Source organism: Salmo salar, chromosome 20 (assembly GCF_965601325.2).
Source record: "Salmo salar chromosome 20, fSalSal1, whole genome shotgun sequence".
Lineage (NCBI taxonomy): Eukaryota > Metazoa > Chordata > Actinopteri > Salmoniformes > Salmonidae > Salmo > Salmo salar.
Genome location: NC_138310.1, coordinates 89,000,201 through 89,013,755, shown reverse-complemented (window position 1 = coordinate 89,013,755; position 13,555 = coordinate 89,000,201). Strand labels below are relative to the sequence as shown.

The 13,555-nt window shown below is 42.6% G+C and overlaps 2 protein-coding genes across 4 annotated transcripts in view; both read right to left on the bottom strand.

Moving 5' to 3' along the window:
• The window catches only part of si:ch211-167j9.5 (fibroblast growth factor receptor homolog 1), a 32,135-nt gene extending 27,060 nt beyond the window's left edge, over window positions 1–5,075 (bottom strand). The window contains exons 1-2 of the mRNA XM_014163617.3: window positions 4,530–5,075; window positions 4,282–4,374 (exon numbers count right to left, since the gene is read on the bottom strand). Coding sequence (XP_014019092.1) covers window positions 4,282–4,374; window positions 4,530–4,570 — 134 coding nt within the window. The 5' untranslated portion in view covers window positions 4,571–5,075. The remainder of the gene's footprint in view (window positions 1–4,281; window positions 4,375–4,529) is intronic.
• Window positions 5,076–5,782: 707 nt separating this feature from the next.
• The window catches only part of usp32 (ubiquitin specific peptidase 32), a 105,582-nt gene continuing 97,809 nt past the window's right edge, over window positions 5,783–13,555 (bottom strand). For 2 of the 3 annotated variants that reach the window (XM_014163631.3, XM_014163633.3), the window contains exons 33-34: window positions 12,288–12,380; window positions 5,783–12,162 (exon numbers count right to left, since the gene is read on the bottom strand). In XM_014163631.3, the coding sequence (XP_014019106.2) occupies window positions 11,989–12,162; window positions 12,288–12,380 (267 nt within the window). In that variant the 3' untranslated portion in view covers window positions 5,783–11,988. Of the gene's footprint in view, window positions 12,163–12,287; window positions 12,381–12,428; window positions 12,910–13,555 lie in introns of those variants that run through there. The other variant, XM_082966797.1, reaches the window with a different exon arrangement.

Here is a 13,555-nt window from a genome sequence, read left to right as displayed (position 1 = left end):
GAAAAAATGGTCTTTGACCAAATACAATGCTATTTCTCTGTAAACAAATGAACAACAGATGTTCACCATGCTTATAGAGAAGGGCACTCAACATGGACATTTACATTTTACATTTTAGTCATTTAGCAGACACTCTTATCCAGAGCGACTTACAGTAGTGAATGCACACATTTCATATATTTCATTTCATGCATTTTTGTACTGGCCCCCCCGTGGGAATCGAACCCACAACCCTGGCGTTGCACACACCATGCTGGCATTGCAAACACCATGCTCTACTGCACTGACACAAATGACTGATGATTGGTTGAAAGAAATTGATAATAAGAAGATTGTGGGAGCTGTACTGTTAGATTTCAGTACAGCCTTCGATATGATTGACCCCAACCTGTTGTTGACAGATCCCAGAGTATAACTGAACCTGTTGTTTCAGATCCCAGAGTATAACTGAACCTGTTGTTTCAGATCCCAGAGTATAACTGAACCTGTTGTTTCAGATCCCAGAGTATAACTGAACCTGTTGTTTCAGATCCCAGAGTATAACTGAACCTGTTGTTTCAGATCCCAGAGTATAACTGCACCTGTTGTTTCAGATCGCAGAGTATAACTGAACCTGTTGTTTCAGATCCCAGAGTATAACTGAACCTGTTGTTTCAGATCCCAGAGTATAACTGCACCTGTTGTTTCAGATCCCAGAGTATAACTGTGCCTGTTGTTTCAGATCCCAGAGTATAACTGCACCTGTTGTTTCAGATCCCAGAGTATACCTGTGCCTGTTGTTTCAGATCCCAGAGTATAAGATCCCAGAGTATAACTGCACCTGTTGTTTCAGATCGCAGAGTATAACTGAACCTGTTGTTTCAGATCCCAGAGTATAACTGCACCTGTTGTTTCAGATCCCAGAGTATAACTGCACCTGTTGTTTCAGATCCCACAGTATAACTGAGCCTGTTGTTTCAGATCCCAGAGTATAACTGCACCTGTTGTTTCAGATCCCAGAGTATAACTGCACCTGTTGTTTCAGATCCCACAGTATAACTGAACCTGTTGTTTCAGATCCCAGAGTATAACTGAACCTGTTGTTTCAGATCCCAGAGTATAACTGAACCTGTTGTTTCAGATCCCAGAGTATAACTGTGCCTGTTGTTTCAGATCCCAGAGTATAACTGCACCTGTTGTTTCAGATCCGAGAGTATAACTGAACCTGTTGTTTCAGATCCCAGAGTATAACTGCACCTGTTGTTTCAGATCCCAGAGTATAACTGTGCCTGTTGTTTCAGATCCCAGAGTATAACTGAACCTGTTGTTTCAGATCCCAGAGTATAACTGAGCCTGTTGTTTCAGATCCCAGAGTATAACTGAACCTGTTGTTTCAGATCCCAGAGTATAACTGCACCTGTTGTTTCAGATCCCAGAGTATAACTGAGCCTGTTGTTTCAGATCCCAGAGTATAACTGTGCCTGTTGTTTCAGATCCCAGAGTATAACTGAACCTGTTGTTTCAGATCCCAGAGTATAACTGAACCTGTTGTTTCAGATCCCAGAGTATAACTGCACCTGTTGTTTCAGATCCCAGAGTATAACTGAGCCTGTTGTTTCAGATCCCAGAGTATAACTGAGCCTGTTGTTTCAGATCCCAGAGTATAACTGTGCCTGTTGTTTCAGATCCCAGAGTATAACTGTGCCTGTTGTTTCAGATCCCAGAGTATAACTGAACCTGTTGTTTCAGATCCCAGAGTATAACTGAACCTGTTGTTTCAGATCCCAGAGTATAACTGAACCTGTTGTTTCAGATCCCAGAGTATAACTGCACCTGTTGTTTCAGATCCCAGAGTATAACTGAACCTGTTGTTTCAGATCCCAGAGTATAACTGCACCTGTTGTTTCAGATCCCAGAGTATAACTGTGCCTGTTGTTTCAGATCCCAGAGTATAACTGAACCTGTTGTTTCAGATCCCAGAGTATAACTGCACCTGTTGTTTCAGATCCCACAGTATAACTGAGCCTGTTGTTTCAGATCCCAGAGTATAACTGCACCTGTTGTTTCAGATCCCAGAGTATAACTGAACCTGTTGTTTCAGATCCCAGAGTATAAGATCCCAGAGTATAACTGAACCTGTTGTTTCAGATCCCAGAGTATAACTGAACCTGTTGTTTCAGATCCCAGAGTATAACTGCACCTGTTGTTTCAGATCCCAGAGTATAACTGAACCTGTTGTTTCAGATCCCAGAGTATAACTGAACCTGTTGTTTCAGATCCCAGAGTATAACTGAACCTGTTGTTTCAGATCCCAGAGTATAACTGAACCTGTTGTTTCAGATCCCAGAGTATAACTGAACCTGTTGTTTCAGATCCCAGAGTATAACTGAGCCTGTTGTTTCAGATCCCAGAGTATACCTGTGCCTGTTGTTTCAGATCCCAGAGTATAAGATCCCAGAGTATAACTGAACCTGTTGTTTCAGATCCCAGAGTATAACTGAACCTGTTGTTTCAGATCCCAGAGTATAACTGCACCTGTTGTTTCAGATCCCAGAGTATAACTGCACCTGTTGTTTCAGATCCCACAGTATAACTGAACCTGTTGTTTCAGATCCCAGAGTATAACTGCACCTGTTGTTTCAGATCCCAGAGTATAACTGAACCTGTTGTTTCAGATCCCAGAGTATAACTGAACCTGTTGTTTCAGATCCCAGAGTATAACTGCACCTGTTGTTTCAGATCCCAGAGTATAACTGCACGTGTTGTTTCAGATCCCAGAGTATAACTGAACCTGTTGTTTCAGATCCCAGAGTATAACTGAACCTGTTGTTTCAGATCCCAGAGTATAACTGAAACTGTTGTTTCAGATCCCAGAGTATAACTGCACCTGTTGTTTCAGATCCCAGAGTATAACTGCACCTGTTGTTTCAGATCCCAGAGTATAACTGAGCCTGTTGTTTCAGATCCCAGAGTATAACTGAACCTGTTGTTTCAGATCCCAGAGTATAACTGCACCTGTTGTTTCAGATCCCAGAGTATAACTGCACCTGTTGTTTCAGATCCCAGAGTATAACTGCACCTGTTGTTTCAGATCCCAGAGTATAACTGCACCTGTTGTTTCAGATCCCAGAGTATAACTGCACCTGTTGTTTCAGATCCCAGAGTATAACTGCACCTGTTGTTTCAGATCCCAGAGTATAACTGCACCTGTTGTTTCAGATCCCAGAGTATAACTGCACCTGTTGTTTCAGATCCCAGAGTATAACTGCACCTGTTGTTTCAGATCCCAGAGTATAACTGAACCTGTTGTTTCAGATCCCAGAGTATAACTGGCTCCCTGTGGCTCAGTTGGTAGAGCATGGTGTTTGCAACGCCAGGGTTTTTGGTTCGATTCCCACCGCGGGCCAGTACGAAAAAGAAAAAAAAAATGCATGAAGTGAAATGTATGAAATGTATGCATTCACTACTGTAAGTCGCTCTGGATAAAAGCGTCTGCTAAATGACTAAAATGTTTAAAAAAAAATAACTGAACCTGTTGTTTAAGATCCCAGAGTATAACTGAACTCGTTTAAGATCCCAGAGTATAACTATAGACTGCTAATAAGGCTGACCTGTAGTTTATTGGAACGCTAGAATGATTGATCTGTACCAAGTTGAAGGGATGGTACCATTTTCAAAACACATTTGAAAAAGGACATAATAGAATCTGCAGTAACCTAGGAGATTTTCAGACCGTTTTTGGAAGCTCCTCAATTCCTGTCGTTTTTCTTCTTGTTATTGCCTTTTTCAAAAGCCTTCCCCAACTTCCTCCATAGTAAATGTTTCAGTCGGGAATGAGTTTGAGGTTTATCCAGCCCTATTTCATCTCAATTTCCAACCGATTCTATAAGTTATAAGTATAATTTAAGTCATCATCAAACACAAGATGGTATATTATTGCCTGAAAATAGGTTAGCAAAACCATTCTTCCAGTTATCCATTACACAATTCCTCTGATGATCAAGTTCACCATTTTCCAGTATGATTTCAATTTTTTTGTAACTCTTTTTTGGATCCGCTTATTAATTTAATTCCAAAATTGCTGAAGGTTGTTAATTTGCAGTTGTTGGGAGACGCAGTGCTTGGCCCCTTCTGAATCTCCTCTTATACAGTATCTATAGTCTAAGTCTACACAGCTTTCCTTTGCTCAGCGTCCCTACAGTAGTAGCTGACACAGGCTCACGTAACTTCAAACCGCAATGTTTAATCGAAAAGTAGAATACAGACCATTTCTCACAAACACATTGAGGTGAGCCGTCTTACTTTTTCAGCCACAGAGTCCCCAGCACTATGAAAACCAGGATGATGAGCAGACACACCCCGATGAGGAGGTAATGAGGTAGGTCCAACTTCATGCTGGAAGTGCCAGACGAGAGTTTAGGTACACACAAGCACACAAGATAGGTCCCACTATGTACAGCAATGTACTTAACTTTCAGACATATAATTATTCACATAAGATTACATCGAGGTATAGGCTTAAATTCCATTTCCATTCCAGGTGAACTCACTTGGAGAATTGGGTGGTTGAATTGTTCATGGAGGCCGTCATGTCATCCAGTCACTCATCCTTGTTCATGCAGACAGCATGTCAGTGAGGATTCAGAAGTCCTTGTAAAAGAACAGAGACCGCCACCTACCTACTTGTCTAACCCTACCTGTCCTCTCAAAAAGGGTCCCTGGTGAGTATACATCTGTTTCATAACACACTGCACTAACTTTTTAAACTGGCACTGCCCAACAACATACCTGGACGTCCTCTAGACGTAACTCACAGAATGATTCTCTGTAGATAACAGTGATAGCCTACTATCTGCTTTTCTCTGAGACCCCTTGAAGAGAAGACACCCGTTGAGAGGAAATAGAATACATCATATCCTGTGTTATTGGAGTCAGAAGGAGGGGTTTTTGTTTGCTCGAGAAGCACACTGCACGGAGAGGGGAAATGCACAGTAGCATTCCGTGGTTTTCGAAAACCCCTGACGCCGAGACCGAGCCGTCTGACTGACAGAGACACTTACAGCATCTATACAACGAACACCCAGGTCCACGAAATGTTGGAGGAACTATCCGTATCGTATGACCTTTCTTTCAGATCAATTATGGGCAGTGAAGGATATAATGAATACGAATGATATGATCTATATGGAGGAGTACGAAGCAGACAGCCAAATAGACAAAACTTCTTCAGTTGGAAATAGATGCTTCACAGTGAAGTTCGGTCCCATCTGCGTCCCAAATGGCACCCCATTTCCTATACAGTGCACTACTTTTGACCAGGGCCCATAGGGCTCTATGTAAGGAATAGGTTGCCATTTAGGACGCACCGACTGTCTGTAGTTTTTTTTGGGGTCAGTCATAAATAACATGCTGTGAGTCTTTGTTTCGGGGAAGTAACTGTTCCAACCACCACAGCTGCTAGCTGGTCTGTTCTGCAGAAAGAGACACGGACTAAACGTGGAAGGTTGGGGTTTCCGCTCACAGATACGAACTCATCTCACAATACCTAGACCTGCAGGATGGGCCTGCTGCAAGCATGATTGGAGCCCTCACTCTCTGACACGTACACACACACACACGTACACACACACACGTACACACACACACACACACACACACACACACACACACACACACACACACACACACACACACACACACACACACACACACACACACACACACACACACACACACACACACACACACACACACACGTCAGACAACTGCACGCACACACAAGAAAACCAACCCATCAAATGAATGCCTTAATTGCATCTGTTGTATTGAATGTGTTGCTTGGATATTAGTTACAGATCAACAGTATCATCACACCATATACAACTACAAGTACAGTATTGTTTTCTCTTTTACAGTTCATATTCAAATACATCTGTTTTAACGGCTTATTTACAAAACACTTTATGTACATTTTCAATGTCAGTGCAATATCATTTTTATTCTTTAAACACTTTTTACAAAATAAAAAGATAATTTAAATTAATACATCTCTTTCTGATCCATCAAAAATAAGGGAGGACAAAAAGTAATAATTTCAGTAGTAGACTGCACTATCTGCCAACGGGTCATACCATCCTGCCACAGAGGGAGGGGTGTTCACTGGTCAGTTAATACATTAGCCCTGGGCTTCACAGGATTGAAATGCTCATAGGAATCCAGAACAAAATGTAGCTGACTGGATCTGAAGTGAACCAGTAGGGCCATGGGTTCCAGGATGGCATCTCTGTGCTTGCTGCTGGTAAAGAGTGCTGAAGATGCGGTAAAGGGCAAGGTATAAAATGCCACCCTATTCCCTACATGGTGCACTACTTTTGACCAGAGCCCTAGTCAAAAGTAGTGCACGACATAGGGATAGGGTGATGTTTGTGACACAAGTCCTAATTTCCTGTCTCGCTTAAATGAGTCTCAGTGCAGGGCACATCTAGCCCATACAGCAGAGTTCAGAGCCACTGCATCGCTACAAACCAAGTCCCAAATGGGGCACTCCAAAGGGTATATTGGGGATGCCATTTGGGACTCTTCTCAAGCAAAATGTAGAAAGCCGCTTTGTTTGACTTGGATATGCGGTTCAGATATCCACACTAAACCACTACTTAGTATGAAGCAATGTATTGGGTAGGCATTCTAAGTGCTACTGTATGCTAGTGTAAACATTGGAACATGGGACTGTTCTATTGGAATGAAGTGATGTACACTGTATATACAAAAGTATGGACACCCTTTCAAATGAGTGGATTTGGCTATTTCAGTCACACCTGTTGTTGACAGGTGTATAAAAATCAAGCACACAGCCATGCAAACTCCATAGACAAACATTGGCAGTAGAATGGCCTTACTTGAAGAGCTCAGTGACTTTCAAATGCGGCACCGTCATAGGATGCCACCTTTCCAACAAGTCAGCTCGTTAAATTTCTGCCCTGCTAGAGCTGCTCTGGTCGACTGTAAGTGCTGTTACTGTGAAGTAGAAACATCTAGGAGCAACAACAGCTCACCCGCAAAGTGGTAGGCCACACAATCTCAATACCGAGTTCCAAACTGCCTCTTGAAGCAATGTCAGCACAAGAACTGTTCGTCGGGAGCTTCATGAAATGGATTTCCATGGCCGAGCAGCCGCACACAAGCCTAAAATGCGCAATGCCAAGCATCGGCTGGAGTGGCGTACAGCTCTCAGCCATTGGACGAATTTGTGTTTGGCGGATTCCATGTTTGGTGGAGAAGGAATAATGGTCTGGGGCTGTTTTTCATGGATCAGGCTAGGCCCCTTAGTTCTAGTGAAGGGAAATCTTAACGCTACAGCATACTATGACATTCTAGATGATTCTGTGCTTCCAACTTTGTGGCAACAGTTTGGGGAAGGCCCTTTCCTGTTTCAGCATGACAATGCCCCCGTTCACAAAGTGAGGTCCATACAGAAATGGTTTGTCGAGATCGGTGTGGAAGAACTTGACTGGCCTGCACAGAGCCCTGACCTCAACCCCATCGAACACCTTTGGTATGAATTGGAACGCCGACTGGGAGCCAGGCCTAATCGCCCAACATCAGTGCCCCACCTCACTAATGTTCTTGTGGCTGAATGGAAGCAAGTCCCAGCAGCAATGTTCCAACATCTAGTGGGAAGCCTTCCCAGAAGACTGGAGGCTGTTATAGCAGCAAAAGGCGGGACCAACTCCATATTAATGCCCATGATTTGGGAATGGGATTTTCGACCAGGAGGTGTCCACATACCTTTGGTCATGTAGAGTGTATTTAAAATAATGGACAAAATTCCCTATAACATTCAATAGTTAGACATCGTTTTACAGTGGGTGGGAAGAGAAATATATTAAAAAAAAGACAAAAGAACGTTCAGTAATTCAATCTGCATTAATCTCACAATACATTTTCTGACAAGGAAAATACCATTTCATTCAATGACAGAAATGTTATCCAGTGCATCCATGACGATCATAATCCCCCCCCCCCCCCCCCCAAAAAAAATATAGTATCAACAACTTTTGAAGGGGTTAACTTTAAGGATCACCCTACATTCTCCTGAATGAATCTTTAAGGATCACCCTAACATTCTCCTGAATGAATCTGGAACTTGCTTGGAGGACAACCTCACTATAGTCGAACGTTTAGAAATCCTAAATAACGAGAACCGTTGAGTATCGTATTGTTTTCCTGGGAAGAAACAGACATCTGTTCACAGCGGTGACGTAAAAAGATGGCCGCTCTACAGAAGAGCTGCTACTAAAAGCCAGACAAAAAACAAAAATATCTCAATGACTTTAAAGTTAAAGGTGAAATAAAATAAAGTGGTTCAGGTGCATTCTTCCAGTACACTGGGCCTGTTCCAATACTTTAGAAATGCGTCCTTCCTTCCTTAAGGTAATCACATATCTATAAGTGATTGGATAGCTACAATCGAAGGTTACCACCATGGTACTTTCACCAACCCAACCACTTCAGCTCTGTGATTACTTCAAGGAATGTAGGAAGGATGCATTTCTCAAGTATCGGAACAAAGGGCAACGTCTCCTCTGACAGTCCACTGAACTAAAATCTCCTGATAATGCAGTCTTTCTGCCCAAATCGGTCATCACTAGTTACCACAGCCACAATGTCATAATTATGACTAAACCCCATCAATTTCTAAAACTTATCTTCTTAAAAATCTGTTTTTAAACATAACCACACTGTTAACTTTATGCCTAAACCTTAAAATAAGAACAAAAAGCATATTTTTTGTAATCATGAATTTGTACAATATAGCCAATTTCGACTTTGTGGCTGTGGTAACTAGTGACAACCGCCCCAAATCAGGTTTGATCTTTCTCAGAGCACTAAAATGTGAGCCTTTGATTGGCCAGTAGAATCTGTGTAACACTTTGGCTTGACTATGTCACATCTCTGCCAAGTCGACATGGAAACACATGTATGACAGACAGAGGAAGCAGACATTTGGCAAGCGGCTTGGCCACAGTCACGAACAGATCTAGCAATGTGCACTACCGTAGTCTTCCTAGTGTTGTTAAAAAGATGCCATAACACCTGTCAGCATACCTGCCATGAAATGTGGGTCATCACTAACCATCATAGTGTGTTATGACATATATATCATACTTATGACAGCGCTATGAAGACCAAATGACAGCACACTTTAAGTAGTGTTTTACCACAGATTATTTTATCTAGCAGCTGATTGAAATGATAAAAACATGGTATTGTGGAGAGAATGGGGCATTGAAGACTAGATATAACATGGTATTGTTGAGAGAATGGGGCATTGAAGACTAGATATAACATGGTATTGTTGAGAGAATGGGGCATTGAGGACTAGATATAACATGGTATTGTTGAGAGAATGGGGCATTGAAGACTAGATATAACATGGTATTGTTGAGAGAATGGGGCATTGAGGACTAGATATAACATGGTATTGTTGAGAGAATGGGGCATTGAGGACTAGATATAACATGGTATTGTTGAGAGAATGGGACAGTGAAGACTAGATATAACATGGTATTGTTGAGAGAATGGGGCATTGAGGACTAGATATAACATGGTATTGTTGAGAGAATGGGGCAGTGAAGACTAGATATAACATGGTATTGTGGAGAGAATGGAGCAGTGAAGACTAGATATAACATGGTATTGTTGAGAGAATGGGGCATTGAGGACTAGATATAACATGGTATTGTTGAGAGAATGGGGCATTGAAGACTAGATATAACATGGTATTGTTGAGAGAATGGGGCAGTGAAGACTAGATATAACATGGTATTGTGGAGAGAATGGGGCATTGAGGACTAGATATAACATGGTATTGTGGAGAGAATGGGGCATTGAGGACTAGATATAACATGGTATTGTGGAGAGAATGGGGCATTGAGGACTAGATATAACATGGTATTGTTGAGAGAATGGGGCATTGAGGACTAGATATAACATGGTATTGTTGAGAGAATGGGGCATTGAGGACTAGATATAACATGGTATTGTTGAGAGAATGGGGCAGTGAAGACTAGATATAACATGGTATTGTGGAGAGAATGGAGCAGTGAAGACTAGATATAACATGGTATTGTTGAGAGAATGGGGCATTGAGGACTAGATATAACATGGTATTGTTGAGAGAATGGGGCATTGAAGACTAGATATAACATGGTATTGTTGAGAGAATGGGGCAGTGAAGACTAGATATAACATGGTATTGTGGAGAGAATGGGGCATTGAAGACTAGATATAACATGGTATTGTGGAGAGAATGGGGCATTGAGGACTAGATATAACATGGTATTGTGGAGAGAATGGGGCATTGAAGACTAGATATAACATGGTATTGTTGAGAGAATGGGGCATTGAGGACTAGATATAACATGGTATTGTTGAGAGAATGGAGCAGTGAAGACTAGATATAACATGGTATTGTGGAGAGAATGGGGCATTGAAGACTAGATATAACATGGTATTGTGGAGAGAATGGGGCATTGAAGACTAGATATAACATGGTATTGTTGAGAGAATGGGGCAGTGAAGACTAGATATAACATGGAAATTTGACAGGCAGTCCTAGCCTGCATCCCAAACGGCACCCAATTCCCTATGGGCCCAGGTCACAAGTAGTGCACTAGGGAATTAGGGTGCCATCTGGGATGTACCCTATTCATTTACAGTATCAGACTAGCTCCCTACAACGTACTGTAGACAAACAGAGACGACAACAACCTTTAAATGAACCAAATTGTGCATTAAAAAAAATACAATAAAAATACATCTCAATAAAATAAGTATTTGGAGAAAGAGAGAACAAATAAAAAAAAAAATATATATATATATATATGAATCTCTGAAACATCCTCTATGGCACCTGTCCAGAACATAACCCAGATTTAAACTCAAGCTTGTGAGTTAAAACGACTACAATCAACGCCCTAAATTCATTCGATGTTGATCAGCAATCACACATTTTTGTTTTGGCAGCTGCTTGGCAAGAGCCACATTTTGGTCAAACACCTCGATTTTGTGGAATCTTTCTTCATAAAGTGAGATCATCATTTTCTGAAGTGTGTGTGTGTGTGTGTGTGTGGACATCAAAAGAGGAAGTGTGTGAGGTTTTAATATTGTCACAGATATTTTACAGTTCCAATTGGCCAATGAAATGCAAGCGACAGTGAGGTAGCAATACGAGTTGTTTTTGTACTGACAGTATCGCTACTGAAGAAGGAACATAAAGGGGTTCTCCAAGGGAGATGTTATCAATAAAACAACACAATAATCTTCATCCTACCGTTACTGTATAGAGTTATAGAGCCAGACATTATGTAGGTTGTGTGGACATATTTTGATGGCTGCAGCGGAGGAAGACGCACAACAGGAAAGCAATCTCAGTTTATGTGATGACAATCCAACACACATACGGGGGGGGGGGGGGGGGTCCCTCAGGCTAAATGTACACCAGTTTAGTGCTTTATGTGATGACAATCCAACACACATACGGGGGGGGGGGGGGGGGTCCCTCAGGCTAAATGTACACCAGTTTAGTGCTTTATGTGGGGCTTAAAATGTTGTTCTCTTGGCAACCTTGTCACTAGCCTTCAAAACAACAAGGGGAACCCACTGATATACGAAAACAAGTGCTTCAGTTTGTGATGACCATTTTGTGCTTCTTGGCGACCAGTGACGGGCTGAAGAAGAAGCGTTGTGTAATTTCCTTTCCATACGTGTATGGCTGAGTGGGTCGGTCCAGAGTTGCAGGCAGAGTGTTGAGGGGTAGGTGGGTCGGTCCAGAGTTACAGGCAGAGTGTTGAGGGGTAGGTGGGTCGGTCCAGAGTTACAGGCAGAGTGTTGAGGGGTAGGTGGGTCGGTCCAGAGTTACAGGCAGAGTGTTGAGGGGTAGGTGGGTCGGTCCAGAGTTACAGGCAGAGTGTTGAAGGGTAGGTGGGTCGGTCGAGGGTGTGATCCTGATCACTGCAGGACACAGTACTTCTTGTAGTCAGACTCAAAGTCCTCGTCCATGCTAGTGGTGTCGGCCATCTTCTTGCCATCAGTCTTTGGTAGGAACTGAGAGTAGTCCACTGCCTGCTGCTCATAGAACAGGATGTAGGCGGAGTCCGTGTCCATCTCCTCTGAGTGCACTTCCTAGGGAGGATACGGAAAACAAGTACGCACTTGAAAAGAGATGTCTAGTCCTTAAAGTGACTAATTGGTTTGCTAGATTATATTGACTATTAGTAGAGGATGAGTGTGTGAGTGTGTGTTCTTACCTTACAGCTGCTGTCATTGTAACAGTACCATTTGTTGTTGGGGTTTTTGGCATAGGTCACATAATGTCCTCCTCCCATGATACCTGAATGGCACTGTGGAGAGACAGAGAGAACCTCCTATTACCTCCCATGATACCTGAATGGTACTGTGGAGAGAGAACCACCTATTACCTCCCATGATACCTGAATGGTACTGTGGAGAGAGAACCTCCTATTACCTCCCATGATACCTGAATGGTACTGTGGAGAGAGAACCTCCTATTACCTCCCATGATACCTGAATGGTACTGTGGAGAGAGAACCTCCTATTACCTCCCATGATACCTGAATGGTACTGTGGAGAGAGAACCTCCTATTACCTCCCATGATACCTGAATGGTACTGTGGAGAGAGAACCTCCTATTACCTCCCATGATACCTGAATGGTACTGTGGAGAGACAGAGAGAACCTCCTATTACCTCCCATGATACCTGAATGGTACTGTGGAGAGAGAACCTCCTATTACCTCCCATGATACCTGAATGGTACTGTGGAGAGAGAACCTCCTATTACCTCCCATGATACCTGAATGGTACTGTGGAGAGAGAACCTCCTATTACCTCCCATGATACCTGAATGGCACTGTGGAGCGAGAACCTCCTATTACCTCCCATGATACCTGAATGGTACTGTGGAGAGAGAACCTCCTATTACCTCCCATGATACCTGAATGGTACTGTGGAGAGAGAACCTCCTATTACCTCCCATGATACCTGAATGGTACTGTGGAGAGAGAACCTCCTATTACCTCCCATGATACCTGAATGGTACTGTGGAGAGAGAACCTCCTATTACCTCCCATGATACCTGAATGGTACTGTGGAGAGAGAACCTCCTATTACCTCCCATGATACCTGAATGGTACTGTGGAGAGAGAGAGAGAACCTCCTATTAAATAACACAATATGGGCCCTGGTCAAAAGTAGTATACTATATAGGGAATAGGGTGCCAGCCCTGGTCAAAAGTAGTATACTATATAGGGAATAGGGTGCCAGCCCTGGTCAAAAGTAGTATACTATATAGGGAATAGGGTGCCAGCCCTGGTCAAAAGTAGTATACTATATAGGGAATAGGGTGCCAGCCCTGGTCAAAAGTAGTATACTATATAGGGAATAGGGTGCCAGCCCTGGTCAAAAGTAGTATACTATATAGGGAATAGGGTGCCAGCCCTGGTCAAAAGTAGTATACTATATAGAGAATAGGGTGCCAGCCCTGGTCAAAAGTAGT